Source organism: Stegostoma tigrinum, chromosome 8 (genome assembly GCF_030684315.1).
Source record: "Stegostoma tigrinum isolate sSteTig4 chromosome 8, sSteTig4.hap1, whole genome shotgun sequence".
Taxonomy (NCBI): domain Eukaryota; kingdom Metazoa; phylum Chordata; class Chondrichthyes; order Orectolobiformes; family Stegostomatidae; genus Stegostoma; species Stegostoma tigrinum.
Genome location: NC_081361.1, coordinates 44,725,831 through 44,746,857, shown reverse-complemented (window position 1 = coordinate 44,746,857; position 21,027 = coordinate 44,725,831). Strand labels below are relative to the sequence as shown.

General features: G+C 40.0%; 1 protein-coding gene across 3 annotated transcripts in view; it reads left to right on the top strand.

The window, feature by feature from the left end:
- tprb (translocated promoter region b, nuclear basket protein) overlaps nucleotides 1–21,027 on the top strand; it is a 137,720-nt gene that overhangs the window by 75,753 nt on the left and 40,940 nt on the right. For all 3 annotated transcript variants that reach the window (XM_048538935.2, XM_048538934.2, XM_048538933.2), the window contains exons 34-40: nucleotides 473–696; nucleotides 2,248–2,327; nucleotides 2,794–3,002; nucleotides 3,124–3,393; nucleotides 5,300–5,424; nucleotides 7,810–7,905; nucleotides 18,008–18,199. In XM_048538935.2, the coding sequence (XP_048394892.2) occupies nucleotides 473–696; nucleotides 2,248–2,327; nucleotides 2,794–3,002; nucleotides 3,124–3,393; nucleotides 5,300–5,424; nucleotides 7,810–7,905; nucleotides 18,008–18,199 (1,196 nt within the window). The remainder of the gene's footprint in view (nucleotides 1–472; nucleotides 697–2,247; nucleotides 2,328–2,793; nucleotides 3,003–3,123; nucleotides 3,394–5,299; nucleotides 5,425–7,809; nucleotides 7,906–18,007; nucleotides 18,200–21,027) is intronic.

Below are 21,027 nucleotides of genomic sequence, written 5' to 3'. Positions count from 1 at the left end.
TAGTGAAGTTATGTTATTGATTATTTTGGGTACTGTGGTGTGGAATCATGGTTCTTAAATTATGAGGCAATGTACAGAATTTGAAAATTTTAACTGTTAAATCCAAAACTGAAATACCAAATTCAGCTTTCCTTTTCCAAAAGCAAAAAACTGAATTCTACGTAATTGTGAATTTTAATGTCCAGTTTGTATTGTTGGTGCCTACTTGAGCTTCTCTGCACTTGCAAATTGAGACTGACCAGATTTTATTCAGGAAGGCTCAAACATTTGAATTAACAATGATTAATTTTGATTATTAGTGTATTGCTCTAAGAAGACTGCGATTGGTTTTTATTTGGTTAAAAGTTTGTCTCCTAATGACGCTGTATATAACCTGAGCCGTCAACTAAAAGAAATGCAGTAATGAGAGTCGCCTATTTTAATGCTGTTTCTTTGAATTTAGAACTAAGGTGGGTGGTGATTATTGTTTTAGGACTGAAGGAGCAGTTGGCACAAGAGAATGAGCAATTAAAACAGCACAATGAAGAATTTCAACAACGTGCCACTAGTTTAGATCAGCAGAGAGAAGAACTGGAGGTGCGTATGAGTGCCCTGAAATCACAGTATGATGGTCACATTGCTCGACTTAAACGGGAGCTGAAGGAGCATCAGGATCGACAACATGAACAGCGTGAAGAACCACAAGAAATAACCAAAGTATGTAATTATGTTTTATAGAATATGAAAATTAATGCATTGACAATTAGAAAATCGTGACTATTCAGCTTTTTTACTAAAGATTTGCATACCAATTTAAAACTGTTTTAGTACAATGTGGTATTCAGATCTGAAATCTAAGCTTGGCCATATAATTGCTCAGAATATTATGGCAAGGAAATATTAAATTCATGTAAAAAATCCTACTTTGTTTGAAACTTTTGATTCATCCATGGAATGTGGTATCAGCAGTTGGGCCAACATTTTTTTTGCTCATCCCTAATTGCTAAGACTGCTTTTAAGTGTCGATTAACATTGCTCTGAGTATGGAGTCACATGCAGACCAGACCAGGTAAGGATGGTATCTTCCTTCCTAAAAGGACATTAGTGAGCTAAATAATGGTTTTTTCACGACAAATGGCAATGACTTTGTCATTGACTTGATTTTTAACTCCAGTTTTACAAAAGATTAAAATCGAAATCGCCCATCTTCTGTCATTAGACAATTCCCTCGGGGAATTTTTTCCCCCGCTATCATTATGGCTGAAATCTATTTCCACAAGCATTTTAGTTTTTGATAGCTTGAGTAATATTTCTTGCCTTTAATTTTCTGGTTTTCAAAGAGAACTGAGTTCTCTGGACAATGTAATCTCTCTTTATAGGCATATCTTATCAATTCTTTGATTTTTACAATTAATGCAGATATTACTGTGGGAAAGAGTTTTCTTAAACTGAAATTAAATGGAGAAAATCAAGGTCTGAATGTACCACTTGTGACGTTCGTATTTGCATGTGAGTTTGGATGTGCATGCTTAACCCTTTTGCTTTAGACAAAGGAGACCTTTTTTTTAATACCCTAGCCAAAGGGAAGCACTTATAAGAATGTGTTTCAATCCAGACTATGTGTTGAAACATAAATTTACATGGATTCTCAAAATAAGAATGAGAATAAAATGAAATGAGCACTTATGCAGATAAGCTAGCTGGCATAGAAGTTCAAGAGTTGAACATAGCTGCTGTGTATTTTTTTTTCTTTCTACAGCATGTATGTAATTTGAGACCTCTTGGGTTGCCAGCTTTATAGAATTGATATCTCTTTTTGTGTGCAAGTTTGTATGTGTTTAATTTTGTTAATTGAAAATCTTATGTAAGGCTGTGAAAATTTATAGCAAGTCAATAAAAAATTTGCAGATTCGAGCAAGTTAGCATTTTTAATGGTTGAAGTTCAGGGAATGAACAGCAATTAAAGCATCCTAACGGTGATGAACTTTGGACGCTTGTTAAGTTTGATTTTTGCTTAAGATTGCTTCAGCTATTGAGTACTGTACAGAAAATGATTGCTTTCCACATTTTATATTGCTTACTTAGACAGATATTGAAATGTTGTTCACATGAAATGTTTCAACTGAAAGTTGATGTATATGACCCATCTGATTCAGTAATAAGATCTTCGTAATGTAAACAGTTTTCAAAATAACCAAAGTAGAATTAATAACATCAAACAATGGAAAAGCTGATCGTGAGATTGGGTTTTTTTTCCCTGTGCACCAGGCTTCTGAACCACAGAGACAACTGGATCAACAGAGACAGATAACCCTCAAACAGACTCCAGCATCTGTGGACAGAGGAAGGTAAACGTTATTCTCTATCTATTTAACTAGCTTAATTTTTTTATGTTGTGCATGTCACCAAATTCTAAAGCTTAACCAGTTAAAGATTTATCAACATAAAAGAGGCAGACACCTAAAGAAGCAGTGATTCTCCAAAAGCTTGTGTCTTCAAATAAACCTGTTGGACTATAACCTGGTGTCGTGTGATTTTTGACCTTATCGACTCCCAGTCTGACATTGGCACCTCCGCATCAGGATTATTAACTCGGCTGTTCAAGGAGACAAAAAAAATCTATTTTTCAAACTTAATTCCTATGGAGACTACAATGTTCATGATGTCAAGCCATTTCGATTTGTGTTGCCTATTTCCTGCATATCTAGTCCAATTTATTGCTTGTTAGCCTGCTGCACATTTTCATATAAAAATGAAACCTTTGGGATTTATAGACTTAAAATCTACATGAATCTATTTTTAAATTTTTCATAGTTTGAGTACATCCGATCCTCCAACAGCCAATATAAAGCCAACTCCTCTTGTGGCAACACCCAGCAAGGTAGCTGCTGGGCCAGTACCTGGCAGTAAATCTACACCAAGAGCCAGCATCCGGCCAATGGTTACCCCTGCAACCGTCACTGGACCAGCTACAACACCAACAGCTACAGTAATGCCAACAACGCAGGTAGAAACTCAAGAAGGTAAGAAACAATTTGCATTAGTTTTTTAAACGTGACTTGATTTGGTGTTCTGTTGGACATTTGAGCAGCGTTGTCCAGTGTGTTTACTGTATTGAGCAATTGTCTTATGTTTATTCAACAGCCATGCAGTCAGAGGGACCAGTTGAGCATGTAACTGTTTTTGGTAGCACAAGTGGAACAGTACGTTCAACAAGTCCAAATATACCAAATTTGTCACAGCCCATTTTAACTGTACAGCAGCAACAGACACAGGCCACTGCCTTTGTACAACCAACTCAACAGACTCTTCAGGTGGAACCTGCTAATCAGGAGCCATCTTCAAGTATGGTAGATGTCATGCAGAGCTCCCAAGTAGAAAGACCTTCAACCTCCACAGCAGTGTTTGGAACAGGTTAGTTTATTTTGAAGGTTAAGCTGATCATTTTTAATTGAATTGAAATTTTAATTTTAGCCTATACCTCCGGGTTTGTGATTAGTATCAGAAGTTGACTTTTGATCCCTTCAGCTGTGTTTTGATTCAATTAGCTCATGGATGATATGTGTCTCAGTCCCAGTTTCTCCCTTGTGCTCCACATGCCTTGATGACCTCAACTTAAAAAGTAGAATTTACTGCAGTTGTGGAAAGAATTTTATATTTATTGAATGCGCTTTATATGAAAAAATGCTTTGCCAGTTTACCCTTAACAAACTGGCTATCTATGTTTCCTTGTTCTTAATTTTCACTGCTAGAGGAACTAGATTCCCTTTAGTGTATTCTATTTAAACTAAACACCTCCATTAGCTTCTGTTTTGTGATCTTTGTCAGCCATGAATTGGTGAAAAACTGAAGCTGCTGGATTATCACTTGCATCATTAAACAATAAGCTGAAGTATGGAGTGGTTATTCCCACTGGAAGATTTTAATCAGTTGTGATTCTTTACAAACAGATTGAGAAGTAATGTATATTTTTCTTATTATAAAGGCACTTGAAAGGTTAGAAAATTAGAAACATCTCTGCTTGTGATAATTCAAAACTAGAGGTTAAAGCAACATTTTTGCTGATAGGAAAGTTGTGTTGGGAAGAGGACGTTATGGAACAAAACTACCAGCACAGACCAATTGGACTGATAGAACTGTTGCTGTGTAGTTAATTCCAGGTGCACTTTACCCCGATATCAATCTCCTATCTTCAAACCAATTGTTACCTACAGTTCTCTGGATTTTCCTACAGTCTTAAATGCCTCCAAAAAGCTGGCATCCGTAGATGACGTTGATCATTGTTGTGATCTCAGAGAAAATTCAGGAGGTTTAGTCAGACGTAACCTGTTCTTCAATCCATGTTCAGTCTCTGATCAGTTCAGTTATCTAAATTTTAAGCCACTTTGCCACTGATTATCACAAATTATGGTGAACCAACTAGAGTAATGACAGGCCTGTGGCAATCTTGTGCCTCCCTCTTCTAATGGCAAGGTAGTTAAAATCGTCTAACCCAACTGCTCCATTTCTAAATGGAAGGTTGTTTTTGGGAAACAAGGTTTCTGTACTCTCAATTTCCTCATTACCTGCTTGCAATACCTTCGGGCTCAGGCAGTTCAGACCTGGATATATCTCTGAAATCTTATTATCTTCTGCATAATTGTTTAATTTCTTTCGTGAAAATAACATTTTCTCCTTGCTTTATTTTTAGTTTTCGATCTACCTTTGATATTTTACTGTCGACTTCATAACTGTTGTAACAGTAATTTGAAAGTTTTGATTAGTTAAACATTTTGGAATCTGGCTATCTTTGAGGTCCTGCAACCTTTTATGCCACAGTCCGGAGCGTATTTCACGTAGTCTAGCGGTTATTTCTATGTGCATCCATTGCACCGGCCTTTGTTCTACTTTGTGATGCTGCATTTCTGAAAACATTGTCTCGACTTGTGTTGCGTAATTTGCCTGCTCCTTGTTTTACACTCCAATACAAGAATTCATGACACATTGCCATTTTGTATGTATCAGTTTAAAAAGTAAATCATGAAGTGGAGCTCCTCTACCAATGGAGCGCCTGATTTCTACCTTGATTGATTGTAATGTGATTGTAATTTGGAGTTCTGTGCTTGAATTGCTCCATAAAAGAATTCATAGCATATTGAAGAATGAGCTCTGAACTAAAGAGTAAAGTTAATTTTAAATAAAAAAAAGGCAATGGCTTTGAAGCATTCCTCTCAAGTTAATGAATTTGTCTTGCTAGATCTAACGTATCTTTCTCAGTTTTCATGCAATCATTGTATGAGATATTGCTTTTAACGTACTAAATTGTCCTCTACTTTTTCAGTTTCAGCCACTACCATGTCCAAGCGTCAGCGGGACGATGATGATGAGACTAATGCAGATAATGTAGGTCATGGTCAGGATGAATCTCTGGAGCATCAGTCAAAAAAATTGAGAGTTGTTCGAGTGGTACGTGAAGCATTTTTTTCCCTCCTAACATGTAAATAGACAGCAGTATAAAGGTGCGGAGCTCTGAATTGCTGTGTATGGTTAGTAGTACTCTCAGCCTTCAACAACCTGAGCTTTTAACTGCAGAGATGAATCACTTGTATGAACCAAGGGGAAGCTGTATATTTCAGTTTGGAGGTAAGTCTGCTGGAAAACTGACAAATGAATTTTATGAACATGAAATCGTCCATGCTGGATGAGAGGAAGGTTTTATGAAAGGGGAGAAACTGAAGGAGATTTACATGACATGGTATACAATTTCAGATATTAAAATCCAAGGCTTGGACATTTAAAAACAATCAGTCAGAGATGGGTCATTGCTGAGATGTCTTTTCAAGAATGAGAGGTGATCATTTTGAGGTAAGGTAATGTGCGTATTTGCTTAGGTACGTGCTAGGAAGGGGTTTGCTCTTTCAGGGAGACGAGAACTAGGGAACATGGTGGATAAGAGGCCTCTATGTTTGAAGACTGAATTTTTTTTCTCTCTGAAGATCATTAGTCTGGGGAATTCTCCTTCCCAGAAATGAGTGAAACTTGAAATTAATTGAAAGCAGCATTACATTTTTTTGGTAAGCCAGGGAGTCAGAAGGATGGAGTTGGAGCTGAGACCTGGACCACATCATCTTGATTGAAAGATAGAGGTGGCTTGAAGGGCTGAGTAACCGCCTTCTGCACCTGAGTCGTGTGTTCCTGTCTTGCATTGTCCTTCATCTCCAGGAGATTGAAAAGTGACAATCTAGCACTTCACTTGTACCAAACCTAGGAGCCAAATACATCTTCAGGAAATATTTATTGTTGCCAACTAGGTGTTTACAAAATAATAGCATGTAGTAGAGTGAATTTTTGAGTATACTTCCCATTTGAGGGAGAGAGGGGCAAGAACCAGGTTGTTCAGGATTGAAATCACAGCAGTTGAACTCTTCGAGATTTGCACTTGGCTCCATCTCCCTCAAAAAGGATTTGATGTTGAGTCAATTTAAAATTTTCAAGACAATATTTTTTAGTTCCATGAAAGTTCCAAGGGACTTGGAGCAAAGATGAGTAAATAGATTTGACGTGCTAATTGGCAATGATCTGATTTAATTATATACTGGAATATGCTCGGCGGCGGGGGGGCTATCTTTGTTCTGAAATTTTAAATTCTGCGTTTTAATGGTCATCTTGTAGCTGTGAAAAGCTGCCAAGATCCCCTCTACAATCGCATTGGAAAAACTTCTACAGTTGAAAACAGAGATAACGGGAACTGCAGATGCTGGAGAATCCGAGATAACAAAGTGTGGAGCTGGATGAACGCAGCAGGCCAAGCAGTATCTTAGGAGCACAAAAGCTGACGTTTCAGCTCCACACTTTGTTATTACAGTTGAAAACAGTTTGGAGATGTCAAGTGATCTTCTCTCTCCGAGGCTCTACCCTACCTCCTGAGCCAGAAGACCTGAGTTCCAGAGCTGTATAATTGTATCGATGAACAAGTTGATTTGAAAATATTGTTGACATGTATGTGCTGGCTCAAAACAGCACCCCCCCCCCCCCCCCCAAAACCACCACCACCACCACACTTGTGGCTACAATAAACAGTTTTTCCAATAGTAGCCTGTTGTAATGGTCAAATCATTAATTTTGTAGTTCCTTAAATTTTTTTTTTGTTTTATTTCATTTTCCAGATCAGGTTGATGATTTAAGGTGTGCTCTGCTGTGCTTATGCTATTCAGTTCGTCTGAAACAAAAGCTGTCTCTAGCATTGTATCAGTTTGCAGTTCTGCTAGATTTCAAATAACTCCTCTATATTACATAAATAGGATAGTCATATGTGCCCATTTTTGCCCTAAGTTTCTCATCTTCGTTGCATTTTGTATAGCGGTGGAGAAGGGCAAGACTGAGAAACTTCTATTCTGGTCCAGTATGATCTTATGCATGTTGTGTATCTGGTCACAGCGTTATATCAGTGCTTGCTATGAAATGAAAACTGTATGCTACATTTTTCAAACTTAACGCTGCAAATAAAACACAAAGATGTAAAAGGCAGAAGTGAGATGAATTTTAAATCCTGCTGATAACTGTCTGGCAACACCATTATCACAGGGAATACAGTCATTGCAAGGCTAGTTGCCAAGTTACCACCTTCTCAGGATAGTCAACCATGAAATAAATCGATGCCCTTTATGTTGCCCTTGCTGCAATACCATCTGTTTCTTGTAGTTCCTACTGTAGTCTTGTTCAGTGGGAATATTTTCTGAACTATGTTGCACTTTTGTAGAACTAATTTGGATGATATTTGCACTTTTGAAAGCAGTTGGACTAAAATTTGTTTTGTATTTCATTGGACTAAAAGTTGTTTTGTAACTTTAGGAAGAACATTTGCAGGAGGTGGAAGAAAGTGCAGAAACAGACACAGAAATGCAGGTGCAGCCAGAAAATCTGGATTCACAAGACTCTATCTCTCAGGTTAGTTGATTGTTAATGGTTGACATTATACTGTTTAAATTTAATTTAGTGTGTATGTGTACCATATCACTATGCCCAAGAGTTAGGGACTCCATACTATCTTGAAATCAAACAAGGTGAATGTAGAATTGCACTGGTGCTGGAAAGAGAGCAAGAACTGAACAAACAGCAAACTGTGTCAGAATGAATGGGTGGCAGTGATATGCTTCATAGATCAGCTGATGAAGGCTAGGCCTGAAACGATACATAGAACATAGAACATAGAACATAGAACAGTACAGCACAGAACAGGCCCTTCAGCCCACAATGTTGTGCCGACCATTGATCCTCATGGATGCACCCTCAAATTTCTGTGACCATATACATGTCCAGCAGTCTCTTAAATGACCCCAATGACCTTGCTTCCACAACTGCTGCTGGCAACGCATTCCATGCTCTCACAACTCTCTGCGTAAAGAACCTGCCTCTGACATCCCCTCTATACTTTCCACCAACCAGCTTAAAACTATGACCCCTGGGAAATAGTCTCTGGCTATCAACTCTATCTATGCCTCTCATTATCTTGTATACCTCAATTAGGTCCCCTCTCCTCCTCCTTTTCTCCAATGAAAAGAGACCGAGCTCAGTCAACCTCTCTTCATAAGATAAGCCCTCCAGTCCAGGCAGCATCCTGGTAAACCTCCTCTGAACCCTCTCCAAAGCATCCACATCTTTCCTATAATAGGGCGCCCAGAACTGGACGCAGTATTCCAAGTGCGGTCTAACCAAAGTTTTATAGAGCTGCAACAAGATCTCACGACTCTTAAACTCAATCCCCCTGTTAATGAAAGCCAAAACACCATATGCTTTCTTAACAACCCTGTCCACTTGGGTGGCCATTTTAAGGGATCTATGTATCTGCCCACCAAGATCCCTCTGTTCCTCCACGCTGCCAAGAATCCTATCCTTAATCCTGTACTCAGCTTTCAAATTTGACCTTCCAAAATGCATCACCTCGCATTTATCCAGGTTGAACTCCATCTGCCACCTCTCAGCCCATCTCTGCATCCTGTCAATGTCCCGCTGCAGCCTACAACAGCCCTCTACACTGTCAACGACACCTCCGACCTTTGTGTCGTCTGCAAACTTGCTGACCCATCCTTCAATCCCCTCGTCCAAGTCATTAATAAAAATTACAAACAGTAGAGGCCCAAGGACAGAGCCCTGTGGAACTCCACTCACCTTTTAATTATTTTTACAGTTAGCCATGGACAATATTAGCAGCAACAAATTTCTGTTTGTTTATTTACTGTGCCCACTGTCTATACGCAGTTGAGTACAAATAGCAAACAATAATCAGGTAGGTGGTTACTGCCAGGAAAGGTAGGACAGGGAGGCAGGTTGTGCAGGAGTCAGGAGGAAGAAAGCTGACATTTCTCTATCCCTACCTCAAGCAAGTTTGCTGTTTTGGAAAATGTAGGGGTTGATGGACTCTCGGGAATGTAGCACGGACAGCCAGGTTTCTGGTACGGAGACTGGCTGGCTGTACTGTAACAAAGGGTATGCTGGGTTCCAGGTGATTGCTTGTCATGGGGGACTGTCTAGACAGTCATTTCTGCAGCTGACAGCAAGACATCAGAATAGTGTGCTGCCTCCCTGGTGCCAGGATCAAGAATATCTCTGAGAAAGTGTAGAATATCCCTCAAAATGGGGACGGACCAGCAGGAGGTCATTAGTTCCAATGTGTACAATGACATAGGAAGAGAAAAGAACAAGATTCTGAGGAGCGAATATGGAAAGTTAGGCAGGAGGCCCTCGGGCAGTAATAACTGGATTACCCCTGGTGCTGCAAGCTAAAAGAGTAGGAATAGGAAGATGGGGCAGATGAATGCGTGGCTGAGGAGCTGTTGCAGGGGTGAAGCATTCTCATTTTTGGATCATTGGAATTTCTTCACTGTAGAAATGACCTGTGTAAGAAGGACAAATTGCCCGTGAATTGGAAGGGGACTAAAATACTGACAGAGATTTGGTAGAGCTGTTTGGGAGGATTTAAACTAGTGAGGAAAGAGATCAGTCTGAGACTGGAACAGATAAGAACAGGAGCAAATCGAACAGTCAGGGCAGGCAGAAACAAATCAGAGGATGAGCTATGACTCAAGTTAAATTGCATCTGTTTCAATGCAAGAGGCCTAACCAGTAAGGCCGATTAACTTAGGGCATGGTTTGGAAAATGGAACGTGATAGCGATTATGGAAGCTTGGCTGAGGGATGGGCAAAACTGGCAGCTTCCTATTCGAGGGTATAGGTGCTATAGGAAGGATAGAAAGGAGGGGCGTGAGAGGATGGGGTAGTGGCATTTTTGATTAGAGGATAACGTTGTGGCTGGACTTGGAGGATATGCCTGGGAATACTTCCAGGGAAATTATTTGGGTGGAACTGAGAAATGAGAAATGGATGATCACCTTTTTTGGATTGTAGGTACCTAAGAAACAGCTGTTTCACGCGGAGGGTGGTGTGTGAATGGAATAAGCTGCCAGAGGAAGTGGTGAGGTCTGGTACAATTGCAACATTTAAAAGACATCTGGATAGGTATATGAAAAGGAGTGGTTTAGGGGGATATGGGCCAAATGCTGAAAAATGTGACTAGATTTATCTAGGTTATTGGGTCAGCATGGACGAGTTGGACCGAAGTCTATTTCCATGTTGTACATTTCTATGGCTATGACTCAAAATTAGTTTGGAGCAGGAGTAGACATCCAGCCCTTTGAACCTGCATCCCCATTAAGTAAGGCTGTGGCTAACCTCTTGCTCCACATCCTGCCTTCTGATGATGACCTTTCACTGTCTCTGCTTGTTAAAAATTTCTCTGTATAACCAAAATGGTCTCTGCTTCTATCTTTTGACTAAGCATTCCAAAGATCTTCAGCCCTCTTTTCAAAAAAAAACAGAAATTTTACTGTCTCTGTCTTAAATGGATCTCCTATTGTGAAACAGTGACCCCTAGTTCTAGATTCTCCCACAAGTGTGCCAATTCTTTCTGCATGGATCTTGTCATGCCTTTGTTTCTATAATCCAGGTGTGGCATTGTGGAGGATGGTCAGAAACAGAAGTAAGTTGATCAAAATTGGAGACCAGGATTAAAATGGTAAATTGAGAGGCCATACTGTTGATATTGACAGTGAAGTGCTTAACAAGAGAAAAATACTACAGCTGCAAACCTGAAAGAACAAAAAGGGCTGGAAATGTTCAGGATGCACAGCCTTTGGAAAGAAACTTCAATTTTGAGGTCATATTTTCCAGATTCATATATTTATATGAAAGAATGCAAAGGTTCCATTATGTCATGTAAAAATTCAAGCACAATTCACATGGCAAAGTAAAAATGTGTATTGGTCATCATTGGAGATATTTGTTGATTTAAGTCTGTATTTAAATACAGTGTGCAACACTTGTGCTGACCAGAAGGATGTCAATGCCTAAGTGGCAAATAAGAGCAATTGCTTCATGTGGCAGACTAACCCAGTAACTGACCAGTCTTTTAACAAATGCTGGTGAGGAAGAGTTACTGTAACAGCCTTACGGCAACTAGGCAGAAAGAGCTTGCATGTGATCGGAGCTAATGTTGCTCACCTATTGGATGAGTATTTTGAGACTGAGGCCCTGGACAAGTCTGATGGAAGGGCAGTGAACAGTACTTGACTTTATGAGGATTTATGCTTTTTGTGAAATGTTTTTCATACAGCATCATCCTGTGGTGACTTGTAAATACTGCTAGTGTAGGTGACAAAGTTGTATGTCACTACTGCAAGCCGCAGTAATGTTACATACACAAGACAGTGTCATTAGAATCTTTAGATCATTTTTAAAACTAGTTTTCTGAGCTTAAAATACCTTTTGTATTCTAGGGATTGGATAATATCGTGTGGAAGGGATTGGCGTAGAAAATTTAGCTTCAGGTTACTTCATGCTTTTATTACCTGGAACCTTTATTGCTCTTCACATGAAGTTGTTCGTGGTAACTGCTCAAAGTTTAATTTTTCAGGAGTATGCGCACTCCGTGTTAATTATCCTGGCTGCATTCAGGATTTAACAAGCATTTACATTATACTTGATTTATATCCTCTCTTGATAACTGTCTGAGAAATAGCTTTTTAAATCAATACAACCTAGTCATGAGTGTTGACAACTTTCACAGTTGCTGCTTCCATTTATTGTTTTGAAAAATAGTGCACTTTTTGTATAGAACTATTGAAGAAACTTCATAAACTCTTGCTTCCTGAGCAAAACAATTGATAACTCTACATCATATGGTCGTGAAATGGTTAAGAAAATGGTGTAGTGCACAGGGGCAAAAATCTAAAACTTAAAAACCTTCACTGGGCTAAGTTCCTTGTAATTTAACTGTTAAACAAATCATGACTTGAATATGTACTACTTTTGTTTGGATCTCCCATGGGAATGTGCCACCGAAAGGAATGGAAGAAGCATCACCATCACTTGCACTTTAGATACTTTGTCACTTCTTGACCTATTTAACACCGTTTGGTTCCACCAATAAATGACAAAGCTATTTGAAGCTGCGTTCCTCGCTAATATGGGATAAGGGCAGGTAGTTATGATGTGACTTGTTTCCTCTTGTTAAGACAGCAAAGCATGGCTGCTTGACAGTGAGGGCTGGGGACCGTGTGCGTGTGTGTTTTTTCTTATCTCTCGTAACAGGAAGATAGCAATATCACTACAATAAAGCACCTTTGTAATTGGATAGAGCTTTGGTGACATCATACCTGGAAGAGTAACTGCTTGTGTCTTCGCCATGAAGGGCAGGGAGGCAATATGGTGAAGTTTCACTAACCCACTTAATGGGCTCTGTGATAAGGAGTTGAGTAAATTGGGCCTGCACTCTGGTATGTGGAGAAAATGAGACATGACCCCAGTGTAAAGACTTTGGAGATTATTTAACAGGTTAGACATTGAGCTCAAATGAAGCAGGAAAGTGGCTTTGGGGCAGAGCGTCAGCCATGATCATTTTAACTGACTGAGAAGACTTGAAGGAGCACATAAACTAATCTTTTATTTCTGGTTACATCATTTCTCTGAGAGATTTTCAATAAGCTACTGGCAAAATGCATGTGAGTAATCTTAGCAAAGACTTTGGTGACCTTTTGTTATGTCCCTCGCCTTTTTGTTATATATTGAGATTTTAGGACGGTGGTTTTGAGACACAGAATCTATTTACATAGATGACTATTCCACTGTATCTAAGAAACATTCCCTGTACCGTTTCTTTGCATACAGCCTTTTGCTTACTTGGAATATTCCCAAATTGCTGCATGACAAAACAAAATGTGTCCTGAGAGTTTACAGCACAACAAGTTTGTAACCATTGCTTTATTTCATTGAACAATGTTTGTCAGCTGAATTTGAATACAAGCACATGGCCCCAACCTTTATTGCCTTGCCTTCATATCATCAATGAAGACATATCGAACAAAACTATTTATGTATTACCCACCTGAAACTGCCCTTGATGGAGTTACCCATGATCTTCAATAGTTACGCTTCATGAGTTCCCTATGATACTCTAGTAAACAAAAGGGGATTCCACGATTTTGATGAGTAGTAATGAAGACTTGAAGATACATTTCAAGTCAGGATGCTGTGTGTTTTGGTTGGGAATTTTCAGCTTGTGTTCCCATGTGTCTCAAGCTCTTGTTCTCTTAATTGTTACAGATCATGGTTTGAAAAAGTGCTGATGAAATTTTGGTAAATGGCACAATGCATCTTGTAACTTGTAAACGCACTGCTTGCATAACTTGCAAGTGGTGGAGGGGAAGATGAATGTGTTCAGAAGACCGCTTGGATGGCATACTTAAGTGTTGATAGCTGCACTTTATTTATTTAGCTAAGGAAAAATGATTCCATCATCTTGCTGATTTGTGAATTGTAGATCGTGGATTGACTTTGGAGAGTCATGAAGTTAGAAATTTGAAGAATTCTCCTGACTGTAGACACATGATTTACATGGCTGATTCGGTTCTGCTTTTTTCCAGTGGTCAGTTCCTGCGGATATTGTTGGAGGATTGAGTAATAGAAATGACATTGAATGTCAGATCAGGTGGTCGGATCCTTTTGTAGGAGATGATCACTTCCTGGCATATGTGTAGTGCAGATGATTTTTTTTGCCAATCAGCTGAAGTCTGAATGTTGTTCAGGATTTGCTGTGTGCAAGTATGGACCACTTCAGTGTGTCAAGTTGTGAATGAAACCATAGATTCTGCAATCATCCTCCCTTAGGAATTTGAGGTTGTTTGAAGCAGCTAAAATGATTGGGCATTCAAGTTCCCCTAACTCCCACGTGGCAGTGCTATTGTTAACAACAATTTTCTTGCACGCCTGAAATGATGCCAAGCAGACGAGTTTCCCCAATTCCACCCTACCAACCTCCGGATACAACGCATCATCCTCCGACACTTTCGCCATTTACAATCCGACCCCACCACCCAAGACACTTTTCCATCCCCACCCCTGTCTGCTTTCCGGAGAGACCACTCTCTCCGTGACTCCCTTGTTCGCTCCACACTGCCCTCCAACCCCACCACACCCGGCACCTTCCCCTGCAACCGCAGGAAATGCTACACTTGCCCCCACACCACCTCCCTCACCCCTATCCCAGGCCCCAAGATGACATTCCACATTAAACAGAGGTTCACCTGCACATCTGCCAATGTGGTATACTGCATCCACTGTACCCGGTGTGGCTTCCTCTACATTGGGGAAACCAAGCGGAGGCTTGGAGACCGCTTTGCAGAACACCTCCGCTCAGTTCGCAACAAACAACTGCACCTCCCAGTCGCAAACCATTTCCACTCCCCTTCCCATTCTCTAGATGACAAGTCCATCATGGGCCTCCTGCACTGCCGCAATGATGCCACCCGAAGGTTGCAGGAACAGCAACTCATATTCTGCCTGGGAACCCTGCAGCCTAATGGTATCAATGTGGACTTCACCAGTTTCAAAATCTCCCCTTCCCCTACTGCATCCCTAAACCAGCCCAGTTCGTCCCCTTCCCCCACTGCACCACACAACCAGCCCAGCTCTCTTCCCCCCCCTCTCCCCCCCACCCACCCACTGCATCCCGAAACTAGTCCAACCTGTCTCTGCCTCCCTAACCGGTTCTTCCTCTCACCCATCCCTTCCTCCCACCCCAAGCCGCACCCCCATCTACCTACTAACCTCATCCCACCTCCTTGACCTGTCCGTCTTCCCTGGACTGACCTATCCCCTCCCTACCTCCCCACCTATACTCTCTCCACCTATCTTCTTTACTCTCCATCTTCGGTCCGCCTCCCCCTCTTTCCCTATTTATTCCAGTTCCCTCTCCCAATCCCCCTCTCTGATGAAGGGTCTAGGCCCGAAACGTCAGCTTTTCTGCTGTGTTCATCCAGCCTCACATTTTATTATCTTTCCCCAATTCTTATTGTGTTAAATTTTATTAAGGCTGTACAATCTTTGGCTAAGTTAAATGTTGCCTTTACTGCTAAGCTGCTTGTTCCTATCTCACTTCAGTTCTTTCATCCATGTTTTGTCCGTGGGGTAGAGAATTACATACAATCACGACCCTCCAGACAAAGAAGTTCCTTTTGCAAGTGTTTTAAATGAGTACTATTTTAAATTTTTCTGTGTAACTGCCCCTGAGTTTGAGATTTCCCCTTTTGTGGAAGCATCATAACATCTACCCTGTCTCTCACCCTCCTCAGAATCTTGTTTTGTATATGAGATCGTACCTCGTTCTTCTAAAGTATTAAGAATACTGTCTGCTTTGTTGCTCTTATTAAATTAGGCTAGTTTAAATTAGAACATTTAGAAGACATAGGGGCAAGTACATGCATAAGAAAAGTTTAGAGGGACATGTCCGATTTGTCTGCAGTTGGCCGTAATTCAGTTTAGGAAACTTGGTCAGTTGGTCCAAAGGGTCTGTTTCTGTGCTGCATGACTGAGTTACTGACTCTATAACTCTTGCATCCCAGGAATCAGCCAAATGAATCTCTTTGGTTTTTAACTGTCTCCAATGCCCACTTGTTTTTTTTCTAAGTACAGAGATCAAAATCAGAAACAGTACTCTCAGTTGAGCCCTCACCAACACATCTGTGTACAATTGTAACAAGACTTAATATTTTTCAAGTCCACCCCCACCTGCCAAGAAAGGCAAAATTTCATTGGCTGTTTTAATTACCTGCTGCACCTGCATACTAATATTTTACTTCCTGCTCAAGAACATGCTGATCCTCCTGCACTGCACTACATTTTCTTTCAAAAGTGTCTGTCCTCATTAAAAGAATTCGTCCTTTGGTTTGTTGCTACCTGTCACTTCCTTTCTACTTTAAACTCATCTGCTGAATTCTGTCCACTCATTCAACCTATCTATATCCCTTAGCAGATTCCTTCTGTCCTCATCACTAATACCTTCCCACCTACTTTTATTTTGCCAACAAAATTTGGATATATTACACCGCCCCCTCCTCTCGAATAATTGATATGGCTAGTAAATAACTGTAACCTAAGGACTGATCTTTGGGCCACTACACTGGCTACATATTACCAACCTGAAAAAGACCGGTTGATCCTCACTGTTTTGTGTATTAACAATTGTTAATCCATGCTAATACATTACCATATGCAATCTCCTATCTTGGACAATAATCTTTCACGTGGCCCCTCATCTAATACTTTTCGGAAATTCATATCAGCTACTTGTACTGCTTCCCTTTTATCAACTCAACTTGTTACATCCGGAAAGCGCTGTAACAAGTTTGTCAAACTTGATTTTTCCCTTCTCAAAATCATGTTGACTCTGATTTAAGTTTTTCCAAATATCTTGTTTCTTAGATAATGGCTTGCAGCACTTTCCCAATGACAGATGCTGGCAAGATGTTGGTGAGATCATGTCTGGTATACTGTGGGCAGTTTTGGTCCCTTTATTTAAGGAATGATACCATTTCATTGGAGGTAGTTCAGCAAAGGTTCACTTGGGTGATTCGTGGTATGGAGGGAATGTCTTGAGTGAAAGCTGAACAGGTTGCGACTCTACTTGCTGGAGTTCAGAGCAATGAGAGGTGTTTTTATTGAAACCTGTGGGATTCTTCAGGGACTTCACAGACTAAATGATGAGAGTATGCTGCTGCTTATGGGGAAGGTCTAGGACCAGAGAGCATACACTCAGAATTATAGGGGTGCCAATTTAAGATAGAGATAAGGAGGAATTGCTTCTATTTCAGAGGGTTGAGTGTCTTTGGAATTCCTTAACACACAAGTGTGAGGGCAGAGCCTTAATGTATGTTTAATGTTGAGACACATTTTTGATCAGTGTGGGAATCGAGGGTTCTGAGAAAACTGCACAAACGTGGGCATGAAGGGTGTTGAATCAGCCATGATCATATTGAATGGCAGAGCAGGCCTGCTCCTGTTCCTTACGTTTGTGTATTAGGTTAATTTTCCTATTCTTTTCCTGCTTTTTGCCTCCCTGCTCCTTTTCATGAAAAGCTGTTTTCCAAATCACTTGGACCCTTCTGGAATTCAGTGTCTTCTGGAATGTTTGAATCAATGCCTCCACTATCTCTTTAGCTAGTTGCTTTAAAACTATAAAGGCCATATAGTTGTAGCAACTGGTCTGTGTTTAATTCTGTTGGTTTGTCAAATATGGGTGGTTAAATTTCTTTTAAGGTAGAAATCCAGCTGGTCGGATGAAAAGATGACAGTAAGTTTGCTACAGGCTTCATGAGGGATGCTTTTGTAAAACAGCTAAGATTTAAAAGTTAGCACATTTTACAACAAATGCAGGTACTTGAGAATGTCTTTCTCTACCTAATTGTATAAAAACCAAGATCACCACCTGAGAGGCAGTTCTAAGACTTAGCACATTGAATAAATGTATTTATTCCCTGCACTGACTGAAAGTTTGGAACTTGTCCATTTATAGATTGTGTAATAACGGTGACTGTGGTAAATAAGAGTTTCTCAGTCAAGACCACTTAAAACATTTTAATACGGTAATAGATGATTTTGCTGATCAAATTTGAGTAGCACTTTGAGTGATAAGTAAATTGTAACCTGTGATACTTTATAGGTGGCCATTGAAGATTACCCCCCTTCTCAATTGATGGAGGACAATGAGGAAACATCTCATTCTTTGGATTTGGTTCCTCAACCACCTGAACACCAGCAGAACACCCAATCATCACAAAACTCTCAGACACAAACTGAATATATTATAATAGAGAGTGATGAAGATGCAGAAAACGAAGAGGATCAAGAGCAGGTAAAAATTGAGAACTGTTGGCTTGGGATCCAAATGGTGCTGAACCCACGTTTATGAACAGTAACTGAATGTCACCAGGTAGTTTGCTAAATGGTTAGATGTTTTGCTGAGAAACCATGAGAATGTGTGATTTTGTTTTTGAAAAATGTACATAAACAGGTATTCAATGCATGTATGCTCTGTTTGAGCCTGTTGACGCATAACTATTGGCATAATTTTTTGTTCATTTCTGCGTCATATTTGTTTTCCCACCCATTACGGCATCAATGATTTTATCACGTGAGTGATTCCTTTAGCAGCAACCTCCATGCTGCTCCAATCATGGTAAAAAATGTTTATTCTGTGTCTGATTTGCTGATTTATCTTGGCTTATCTTTTCTTAGTGTGTTTTGCCAAAAAGCTTCAGGAAGGTATTCTGGAGAAGAGACCCAGTCTGTTTACCCCTTCCTGATGAAAATTACTTCAGTTCTGATGTCGTCTTTCATTTTTTATTGTATTTTCTAGTGGTTGTATAGTTTTTTTTTAATGTAGAAATGAAGCTTGAGCCTTTACAATTTTTGTTTTGAGTTATTTTAAATGGAGCAGGTGAGGCAAAAGAATAAAATAACAATAAAGGAACTGATCACGGTGTGGCAGGAAGAGACAATGAACAAATCTTTGCATCATCCGATAACACGATAAATAACAAAATAATAAAAGACAGAATTAAAGCTTGAAAATTAGTTATCATCAGGGAAATAATAGTGAAAAACTTGCTGGAGTTTGAGGCTTAGATGGTCCCGGATCTTGATGGACTTAGTCATGGATTCATACAGTATGGTAACAGACCCTTCAGCCCAACTCTTTCATACGAAACAAACTTCCCAAAATAAACTAGTCCCACTTGCCTGAGTTTAGCCCATATCTCTCTCAACCTTTCCTATTCAAGTATCTGTCTAAATGTCTTGTAAATGTTGTAACTGCACCTGCCTCTACCACTTGCTTTGGCAGTTCATTCCACATACGAAGCACACTCTTAATAGAACATTACAACACAGTCCAGGCCCTTCGGCCCTCGCTGTTGTACCGACCTTTCGTACCAATCTCAAACCCATCTAACCTACACTATTCCATGTACGTCCATACTACACAGACTTACCATTAATTGTATATGCCCTGACCATGTTTATATTACCAAAATGCAATACTTTGCAGTTAGTAAGTTAAATGACATCTGTCATTTCTCAGCCCATTGACTCAATTGGTCATGATCTTTTTGTAATCTTTAGATAATAATCTTAGGTAACCTTCTTCACTGTTGATTGTCCACCAATTTTGTTGTCATCCGTGACCTTTAGAACCATGCTTCGTAAATGCTCATGCAAATCATTTTATATAAATGACAAACAAAAGTGAACCCAGCACCAGCCCCTGTTGAACACCGCTGGTCACAGGCCTCCAATCTGAAAAATAATCCTCCAGCATCCTCTGTGTCCTATTGTAAAGTTAATTTGTATTCAGTTGGTAAGTTCTCCCCGAATTCCAAGTGTTGTAACTTTACTAATTAGTCTACCATGCAGAATCTTGTCAAAGGCTTTACTCGAGTCCAAGTAAAGAATATCTACCACTCTGTCCTCCTCAGTCTTTTTGTTATGTCCTGAAAAAACTCAACCAAGTTTGAGACACAATTTCCCATGCGCAAAATCATGTTGACTGTCCCTAATCGATGTTGCCAGATGGATGTAAATCCTATCTTTCCAAATCCCCTCCAACAACTTATCCGCCACGGATGTCAGACTTGCTGGTCTGTTGTTCCCAGGCTTCTCCTTACAGCCTACCTTAAATAAAGGCACAACAGTAGCCACCCTCTCGTCCTCTGGCACTTCATCAGTGGCTGTAGATGATTCAAATAATTTTGCAAGAGGCCCTACAGCTTCTCTTACTTTCCACAACATCCTAGGATACGCTTGATTGGGTCCTGGAGATTTATCCACCTATTGCTTTTTATTTGAGACTGCCAGCACCACCACCTCTGTCACATGGACTCCTTTTAAGTTGTTGATATTTATTTCCCTGAGTTTCCTAGCTTTTATTTCTCTCACCACTGTAAAAACTGTTGCAAAGTATTCCTTTAGGATCTTTCCTGTCTCGTGTGCTTCCACACTTTGACTTTGTTGGTCTTTAGGGCGTCCTGTTCTCTCCTTGGTTGCCCTTTTGTTCTTAATGTACTTGTAAAATCTCTTAGCCTTGGCACATAAGATTAAGGATAACCTTATCTCATTCTCTTTTGCCCTCCTAGTTTCTATCTTAAGAAAGCTGCTCTATGCCTTATACTCTTCAAGAGATTCCCTTCATCCAACTTGTCCATACCTAATATGACTCCTTATTCTTGATGAAAACCTCAATATCCTAATTCATCCATTGTTCCTTAATCTTATTAGCCTTACCCTTCACTCTAACAGGAACGTAATGCGTCTGAAGTCTTGTTATTCCCACTTGCCGGTCAACCCTTGGCCTGCGAACAGTTTTCTCCAATCGACTTACGAAAGTTCTTGTCTCAAACCATCAAAATTTACCTTACCCCAGTTAAGAACTATAACTGTTTTACAAGTTCTATCCCTTCCATTTTAAAACTAATAAAATTATGATCACAGGTCTTAAAATGTTCCCCTGCCAACACCTCCGTCGCTTGCCCTGCCTTATTTCCCAAGAGAAGGTCAAGGTTTATTCCTTACCTAGGAGGTGCAGCTACATATTGATTAGGAAAATGCTCTTAAACAAGTTTAACAAATTCGTCACCATCCTAGCCCTTTACACTATGGCCATCCCAGTCTATATGTTTGGAATGT